This window comes from Octodon degus, unplaced genomic scaffold (assembly GCF_000260255.1).
Source record: "Octodon degus isolate 3935 unplaced genomic scaffold, OctDeg1.0 scaffold00035, whole genome shotgun sequence".
Lineage (NCBI taxonomy): Eukaryota > Metazoa > Chordata > Mammalia > Rodentia > Octodontidae > Octodon > Octodon degus.
Window position 1 is genome coordinate 3457988 of NW_004524611.1, and position 9812 is coordinate 3467799.

Sequence of the window (9812 nt, forward strand, 5' to 3'; positions counted from 1 at the left end):
GAGAGACAGAGAGATAGAGAGGGACAGAGAGACAGAGACAGAGAGATAGAGAGAGAGTGACAGAGGGACAGAGACAGAGAGGGACAAAGAGAGACCGAGACACAGAGAGATAGAGAGAGAGGGACAGAGAGAGACAGAGACAGGAACAAAGAGAGACAGAGACACAGAGAGAGACAGACAGACAGAGAGGGACAAAGAGAGACAGAGAGACAGAGAGAGAGAGGGACAGAGAGATAGAGACAGGGACAGAGAGATAGAGAGGGACAGAGAGACAGAGACAGAGAGAGACAGAGACAGAGAGATAGAGAGGGACAGAGAGACAGAGAGGGACAAAGAGAGACAGAGACACAGAGAGATAGAGAGACACAGAGACAGAGGGACAGAGAGATAGAGACAGAGAGAGACAGAGACAGAGAGATAGAGAGAGAGGGACAGAGAGACAGAGACAGAGAGGGACAAAGAGAGACAGAGACACAGATAGAGAGGGACGGAGAGACAGAGAGGGACAGAGAGTGAGAGAGGGAAAGAGAGACAGAGGCAGAGAGAAACAGAGAGAGAGAGATGTAGGCACAAGTAAAACTGAGAACTCTGATCGACGGCATCAGTGAATCTCCCCAAGGTCAGAAGCCGGGCTTGGAGGCATCCCCACAGTGCTGGAGTTGTTACCACTGGGAAGCCCAGGAACAGCTGCACCAGAACAATTTGTTGTTTCTTACAAATGCATACAAATCTAGAATCACATCAAGATAAAACTTTAATTTTTTATTTGATATAGAGTCTCTACACAGTTCAGACTCATAGTGACCTCCAGTAGTCTCAGCCTCCCTAGTGCTGGCATTACAGGCATGTACCACCATGCCCGATTTCAGGGCTGGCATGGCGTGCCCAGGGTTCTGGGGCCAGCACAGTACGCAGTATCATGGATCAAACTCTGATCCTTGCCTTTGCCCGGCAGTGCTTAGACTGCTGAGCTATCTCCCCAGCCCAAAACTTTAATTTTTTAACAGGATACAGGAGCCAAAATGAAAAGTTTCCCACTGACCACAGGTAAGATCATTTAAGCATAAAATAATAAAGACTATACTGGACTGAAATGCATCAGGCTGTGCCGGCCCCACCCCTGAGGTGCGCTGAGATGGCCATTGAGACTGGGCGTGGTGGCGCACGCCTGTAATCCCAGGCCTTGGAGGCTGTAAACAGGAAGATCACTTTGAGTCCAATCTAGTAGGGAGACCCTGAACACCCTGTAGACCCTCCCCTAAAATACAAAAGAAAGAAAGAAAGAAAGAGAGAGAGAGAGAGAGAGAGAGAGAGAGAGAGAGAGAGAAAGGCATCAGATAGGTGGAAATCTATGAGTTTGTACTCTAATTGATCACCTTCACAAGATGATTGGAAATTGATAAGGTTCACAGCCCAAAGTCCCAACCTGATGTGGGTCATGATGCTCAGGTATCCCACGATGCATCTCGCTCACTTCCATCTCCTTAGAAGACGCAACTCGGACTTCATTTTCACAAATTGTAGGAATCAGGAATGCAGTCTCCTGTGGCATTAGAAGCCAAGGGGGCGCTCGAAGGTGGAGGAAGCCCAGAGCTGCATGAGGCTGCCCGACCCAGAGGAGCTGTGTACTCCGAGATCCGGGCTCCAGATACTGGGCGGGGGAGGCCTTAGGTCTCTGTGTTAGCTGGAGAGGGCAGAAGGGGAGCCAGGCAAAGCTCGGTAGGGGCGCTCCACAGAGGCCAAGGTCAGCAGTTTGTTAGCCTTGAGGTTTGCGAGGGGAGAGGTCCGGGCGCAGCAGGCACAGAAGGCGTTGGATTTTATGGTTAGGGGAAGAAGTTCCCAGGGACACTCTGCGGTCACCAACAAGCACAGGACATTTCCCACTGCGCTTGACACAGAAGGCTGAAACTGGCAGAACCAGGGGTCTGGAGGCTTCAGGCTTGAGATTTGTCTCTACGTCCACATCCCGCCTACTTCCTAACTGTTTATTTTAGGAAATGGCCTCTTCCTCCCTTACTTGCAATTACTCTTTTATTTATTCGTTTTCATTTATATATTTCGTACAGGGTCTCACTACACAGCTTGGACTCTCAGTGATCCTCCTGTTTTCAGCCTCCCCAGCTCTGGGATTACAGGCCTGTGCCACCACGCCCAGTCTCAGTCCCCATCTCAGCACACCCTGGGGGGTGAGCCCAGCATGGCATGCAGGACCGGGATCGAACCCTGGCTCCTGCACTTGCCAGAGAATGCACTTAGTCCGCTGAGCTATCTTGCCAGCCTTCTTTTATTTAAACTAGAGAGGAAACATTGGAAGGTGCCTGAAGTACTGTCTCTGGGGTTTATTGTTTGTTTTGTTTTTTGTCTTCTTGAGACAGGGTCTTACTATGCACTTCAGGAGAGCTTTGAACTCACTTTGTAGTCCAGGCTAGTCTCCAACTCACAATAATCCTCCTGCCTAAGCCTCTAGAGTACTAGGACTACAGGTGTGCACCACCACACTGGCCTTTTAGGCACTTATTTTTGTTGCTGTTGTTGTTGCTGTCAAATCCATTATTTTCTTATTTATGTCACCTTCTTCCTTCTCTATCAGCTTCTCTTCTTAAAGGGGAATGAGGTAGAAGAATTTTGTGATTTGCCAATTAGATATACTCAAAGCAAAGAAAATAAATTAATTTCTCAGTTTGGTTAAACTAATAAGGGCAAAACTAGTAGAAAAAGCCCACTCCACCATTTTGGATGATGGATGGATGGATGGATGGATGGATGGATGGATGGATGGATGGATGGATATATGTATATATGGATAGATAGATGTCTGAGGAGACAGCTGCATGCATGGATGGCAGATGGATGGACGGACGGATGGACGGATGGATGGATGGATGGATGGACAGACAGATGGATGGATGGATAGATGAATGGATATGTGGATAGATGGGTGCCTGAGGAGAGGGCTGCATGAATGGATGGATGGATAGACAGATAGACAGATAGATGGATGGACAGATGGATGGATAGATGGATGGATATGTGGATAGATGGTTACATGAGACAGCTGCATGGATGGATGGATGAACAGGTGGATAGATGAATGGATGGATGGATGGATGGATGGATGGATGGATGGATGGATGGACAGATGGACAGATGGATGAATGGATGGATGGATGGACGGATGGACGGACGGACGGATAGATGGATGGATAGATGGTTACATAAGGAGACAGCTGCATGGATGAATGGATGGATGGATGGATGGATGGATGGATGGATGGATGGATAGCTGTGTGCATGAGGAGAGAGCTGCATGGATGGGTAGGTGGGTGGGTGGAGGGGTGAAAGGAGGAGAGGAAGGTCATTCTCCATACCAGAAGCAAGAAGAGCCTCACAGGAAGCCTGTTCCTTGGTCCATCCAGATGGAGGACATAGCTGGGAAGAACAGGACTGGAGACACAGCCAGCACACCTGGGTGCCTATGCTTGCCTCCAACACCTTGAACCCTCACTCCTACACACAAGCCCAGCACGACAGAAGGTGAGAAGGCAGGGCTCGCTGGGATTCTATCCTGTGTATGAGTTCTGTTCCCTGGACAGATTCCAAGCTTCCAAAGGAGGAGGTGGGGCGATCCTCTCCCTTCTACTCTGTCTCCCAGGAGCCCGGGTCCAGGTGTCTACCTTCAGTGCTCCCCCTGGGAACCCTGAGGTGGGGCAGACATTCACCAGAGCAGGTGCACGCCTGGAGTGCTGCTGTAGTCACTCCATCGGCCACCTCCTTCTGCACCTTGCCTGGAATTCGTCTTGGAACAAAGTCTCAATCTAACCTATGCTTTTTAATAATCTGTAAGGTTTTCATCCTATCGATGCACAAAATGTAATATTTCCCTAATGATGGCAGCATCGTTTCCAGCCTTAGAGCTTCTAAATAATGGCAGCAAACTCTTGTTTTCGTGTGTGGCATGTCTCTGTGATACTGGCCTCAAGTGTGTCAAGCATACCTTCCCACCAGCAATGTGTGAAAGTGCCTTGTTCCCATCAACACTACCGTCCATGCAGCCTGGCGCCCTCGCCATTTTAATACAATATCCCCTTGGGAAGAAAAAAAAAAGTCTCAGTCCCAGAGGTCTAACCATTGTCATATCTTTCTCACTTCTGATGAGAAAAGTAACAAATAAAAATCAAGTTATCTAAAAAAAAAAAAAAAAATATCCCCTTGGGGCCACCTCCTTTGGGGGCTTTGCATTTGGGTTACTACAAATAAGTCTGAGCATGACTTCCCTTGCTTACAAGGCAACTTGGGTCTTGAAACTATTTTTGCTTGTTCTCAGGTTCACTGTTTTGTTAATTAATTAAAATTCTGTCAAGTCACACCCCGTTCCCAGGTGGACAGGATCTGTACTGCCAGGCAGTGCGAGGAGGAAGAACACAACACAGAAAGCACAGTGACTGGTGTCTCAGGCATCCCAGGGAAAACGACCCAGAGTCAACCTCCCTGTCCCTGCCCCCAGCTGGTCACGTCCTTATCGTTACCGTGGGGAAGCAACACTTCTTATTCTGGGTTCTGGGTATTGCACCCAGAGCCTTTGCACTGAATTACAACCTCGCTATTCATTCGTTTCTTTGCTTATTTGTCTTATACTTTGAGACAGTCTCGCCGAGTTGCTGAGTTTTCCAGGCTGGGCTCAAACTTGCAGTTCTGCTGCCTGAGCCTTCTGGAGTGCCGGGACCACGGGCAAATGCCCCCGTGCCTGGCTTCAGCACTTTTAGGAGTCAATAAAAGACAGGTGTGGTGGTGCATGCCTGTAATCCATCGGCTCCGGGAGGCTGAGGCAGGAGTTCAGGTCAGCCTAGCCTGAGCGACTTATCGACCTCGTCACACCTTCCCTCAAGATCAAAAACAAAATAAAGCACAGTCTCTTATATGAGAAACCTGAGGTAGAAATAATTTAAACAGCAAAATAAAAGGCAGGCAAAGGGAAGCAGGGTACTAGATCTTCTGTAAATGGGAAGGGGCCAAGGGAGGGAGAAGGAGGGAGGGAGGAGAGGGAACAGAAGCCAGAACATTCAAGATTGCCATGGACAGGTGCTAGCTCTGCACAGGAAAAGCAATGTTTGCAAGCGCATACTAATAAAAAATAAATTCTTTTGAGACTCAAGCAGAAAAAAATATTTTAAAAATTAAGAAAAAAATCTGCATCATATTTTCCTCCTACAACCTCCATGAAGGAAATGTCACCAACCTGTGGTGTGACCCGGCTGCCATTTGCATGATGCGTGGTGCTGGCTCTGCAGGTGACGTCGGCGAATTAGCCAGTCCTGGAGGTCAAGGGTGCAAAGGCCGTGCACCGTGGGCATCCAGATGGAGGAGAGCGTCCTCCCGGCAGAAGCCAGAAGCCTGAGCCACGCAGGACAGGACCAGGAGGGCCGGCACCAGCCTCCCTGAAGACACACACTCCCTGTCCTGACCTCAGGCCTCTTGGAGCTGCCCTCCAGGGAACCCCAGGACATTATGGATAGTCACAGATTCTTTTCCTGGCAGGAGCAGTAGCTTCATATGGCTGTCTCTGCCAGGAGGTCAGGAAGAGACTAAGACCAAGTAGAAATACAGTCATGCACCAGAAGGGGAGCAGGGCGCCTGTGCAGAGCATGCCCTCAGCCTCTTCACCCTGTGAACTCACGCACGCCTGCTCAGGGAGGGTCAGGCAGCAGGTAAGGGAATCACGACTCACAGGAGGCTGCGGCTGGTATAGTCCAGCAGACTGCTTTACAGTATGTCTTTCCTTCACAGGGGAAAGGAGTCCACTCTAGAATAACCACAAGCATGCAGCACACCGAAGACATAAGCCAGTGACACAACCGCTTCCTGTCACTATCCAGGTTGATGCAGTACTCATGGTTGGCTACGCTGTATTTCTCTATAGCTGGCAGTGCCGAGGGCTCCCACGTATCAGCGTCCCCACTAACACAACCACGCTGACTTCATGACCACCACACTGCCATGCGCCAGCAGGACACTCTCATCTCCATTATCCCCTTATGAGGCCACCACCATCCACACGGTCCATCACGGGCTGGAAGGTTGCTACCTGCCACATGACTATAATCTATAGCATCAGCTGCTCCAACAGTGCGGAGGGTATTACACCTGCCAAGGGACAGCAGCAAGTGTCCCTGCTTGTGGGACATTAGGCCTTCTGTCTAAGCACCAGAACCAATTTCCATAAAGCTGAATGGCCACAGCGGACTGCTAGAATAAATCCCCTGGGTACAGCGCCATAAAGTCAGGTCTACCCATGCACAACCAAGACAGCACATGCTCTTCGGCCTTGTTAGAGGAGGGCAAGAGCAGTTGCTAAGGCTTAGACACAAAAGACCCCCAAAGTCTCCCATCTGTGGAGACTGGATCATAAGGCGCTGTACTCCTCACCGGCCTCGTCCATGGGGGGAGGGGGTCCTCTGGGGAGTGGCCTGGAGGGGCGCTTCTTGCCCCCAGCTTCTCCCTTCCCTCTCTGCACCTGGCTCCCAGAGGCTGAGCACCTTTGTCTCCACTGTGCCCTTCCGGGCTTGGAGCCGGCCAACTGCGGACTGGAACCGTGAGCCAAAATAAAGCTCCCCTCCTTGGAGCTGTGCCTGTCGAGCTCTTTGATCCGGCTAGGAGGAAGCAAACTCAGCAGCACCCACTTTATTCCTGGCCACGCGATCCCACGAGGATCCCAGCAAGAACCAGAACGGTCTTGGCTGCGTCTCCAGACTCCTCTGTTCTCACCCCACACGTTCAGGGGGCGTCCCCCCCCCCCGCTCCTCTGCCCAGGCCGCCCCTGGGGAGGTGAGGAGCTCCACACGCCCCCAGAGCCTGTCTCTCATCCTTTCACGTCTAAGCGGTCTCCCCAGCTGGGAGCTTCCTCCTCCACACTACAAGGTGAGCTCTTCCGCAGAGACCGACGTGCCGGTTGTGGGGTTGCAAAAGCGGCAGAGTCTGAGCCCTTTTCAGGTATGTCATTAATCATGACACAGTGCGCTCACTGTCTCGTGGGTTTTCAAAAACTCTTCATCTAAATTACTTATCACGGATTTTTCGCTATATCACGGGATCTTGCAGTGCCGTACAGTCTACAAATGTTGCTAAAATCAGACAGGTTTTCAGGTTTAGAAGATGGCTATGAACATTAGCAGTGTTTTAAAAGTGTGAGAAGGGTTTATAAAGCCTTAAAATATATATAAGTACTAATATAAATGTAATGTCGCTACTTCACTGATGCCCACTTATCACAGGGGTCTCCGGAACATGACCTCCGCGATAAGTGAGGGCCACCGTGTTCACATCAGCCAGGTAGGCTGGAGCACAGCTGTAGTCCCAGCAGTCACAGGGCTGAGGTGGGCGAGTCACTGTGAAGCCAAGACCAGCTGAAACTACGTGGTAGGCTTTGGCCCGCCTAACTACATAGCAAGATCCTGCCTCAAAATAATAATAATAGTAATAATAAACTAGAAACATTGGTCTCTTAAATTTTAAATGTTAGATGAAACAGTGATGCAGAGCTCTTTTATATAAACTTATCCAGGAAAAAAAATACATAAACCTATCCAGGGCTCTGGTAAATTCACTGCACCAAGAGACCGGGGTTCAGTCCATGGAACCAAATGCCATGCTGGCCCCGCCCCCAGGCGCCCTGAGCCTGCGACAAAGTCCAGGCATGGTGGTGCGCACCTGTAATCCTTGCCCTGGGGACGCTGAAAACAGGAGGATCATTATGAGTCCGAGCTGCCTAGTGAAACCCTGTACCAAATACATTAAAAATAAATAATAAAAGCAAAAGCTATCAAAAATAGCCTAACAGCCTATGATCACACAGCACCATTAAGATTCTAAATTGTTAATATGATATGAAGGTTGGAATCTTGTCATTAATGGAATGGAAATCTCCTCATCTGCATTTGACAGTAACATCAGACTCCACCATCCTCTAACCAAAGGGTTCAACACACCACAACTACAAGAGAACCCTGAAAAATGAATTTTAATCAACCTAAGAAAATTTCGCATAACGCCAGGGTTATGATAGTTGTGTTAAGCCCTAGAAGACGTCTTCCTGGTATTGTGTGTGTGATCCATACAAGTCTCACTCGCTCCAACTTACCTTCTGAATGACTTCATTGATTGCTGGGACATCTGGTGCATACAGTATTTGTCCGTGTAATATGGGTTTTAGGAAGGACCACACCAATGCACCATTTGGAGACTGTAGAATTTCCTCATAAAGCTTCAAGCAAAATGGTGCTGTTGATAGCAAAAGAGAGGGGACAGTGCTCCATGACGCATGTGACACAGCAGGGCCAAGGCAGCTGGGGAGCCTTGTGCACACCCACGCGGAGCTCATTTTCAATGAACGAGTTGCATATATCCAGACACAGGTGCTGTGACTCAGCTCTGAGCGTGGCTGCAAACCTGGAACACCTTCCTCGCCCCTGGCTCAGTGGCTCCCGTCTCCTAAGAGACTTCAGGGAGGCTGCATTGGCTCCAGTGACTTGCAAAAAGGGCTGGCAGAGAGGTGCCCTGCGCAAGCTACGTTACTCGCGCTGGCGGTGATGCAAACACTTGAACACGAGAGTGGTAATGATTAACAAAATAAGTCTGCTCCTTAGCTGGGAAGATTTTCATGTCAGCTCCCACGTTGTTGAGGACAGAGCTCAATATCCTTACGGAGCCCACTTTCCAAGTTGCTCCTGGATCTCCTTTGCTGCCTTTATGCAGAACTATCGCATGTGTCACTGTGCATGTACCGGGGTGCCTTACTGTCACCCCAAGCATTCTTCACAGTCTCTCTCATCATTGTGAGGTGAGATGACATCAATTAAGTAGTCTAAACCAGTGATGGCAAAGCTAGGGCACAAGGACTGCACTGACCTCTCTGTTATCATTGAGAGGTTCGCCATCACTGTCTACATGAACAGGTAATTCATCACAATAGTGATTAAAAATTAAATATTATGGGGCCGGGGAGGTGGCTCAGTGAAATAAGCACTTCCCTGGCAAGCGCAAGGGCCTGAGTTCAATCCCTGGTTCCACAAAAAAAAAAAAAAAACATTAACTATTATAAGACTTGTAAGGTTTTAAACAAACCATGGATGCATCAGTATAAGAAGTTCTTTTACCCACAGAGAATATTTAATGTGGAAATATTATCTTAGCTTTAATATCATGACTCATAATATCCAATATATGAGGAGTACTGTTTTAATTATTTGCGTTAATATCTTCTTCCCAAATTCTCCACTTGAACAGAAATTCAACTATTCCAAATACAGTAAATTGATAGAAATAATCCCCTGAAATTTATAAATTAAGAGTATGACTATATTTTAAAGCATTATGGACATTGCTGTATATTTTAATAGTTTATTCTTTAAATTTCAATCAATACAGACAACAGCAATTTTTATTTTAGAAAATACCCAATTGTGGTATGTACAGAGCAAAAATGTGAAGCTGGGAATCTGCATGTCTGCCCTCCGTGAGGAAAGTGAACCTGGGCAAGGGATATGGCACCCTCTGCCCTTCCACCACGTCTTTAGAAAGGAGTGGATGGTACTGCCCAGTAGTGTCTGTGCAGAGCAAGTAGAATAAAGGTGGGGAAGGACAGAGATCAGTCCTCAGTGTTAGCTGGATGACTGGATGAGTGCGTGAATGAATAGGTGCATGGGTTCATGGGTGCACGCATGGATGGATGCATGGATGAGTGGATGGATGCATGGATGCATGGATGCATGGATGCATGGATGAGTGGGTGGATGCATGGATGCATGGATGAGTGGATG

The 9812-nt window shown here is 48.5% G+C and overlaps 1 protein-coding gene across 1 annotated transcript in view; it reads right to left on the reverse strand.

Moving 5' to 3' along the window:
* Abca13 (ATP binding cassette subfamily A member 13) overlaps positions 1-9812 on the reverse strand; it is a 448352-nt gene that overhangs the window by 318393 nt on the left and 120147 nt on the right. The window contains exon 27 of the mRNA XM_023714440.1: positions 8135-8274. Within this exon, the coding sequence (XP_023570208.1) occupies positions 8135-8274 (140 nt within the window). The remainder of the gene's footprint in view (positions 1-8134; positions 8275-9812) is intronic.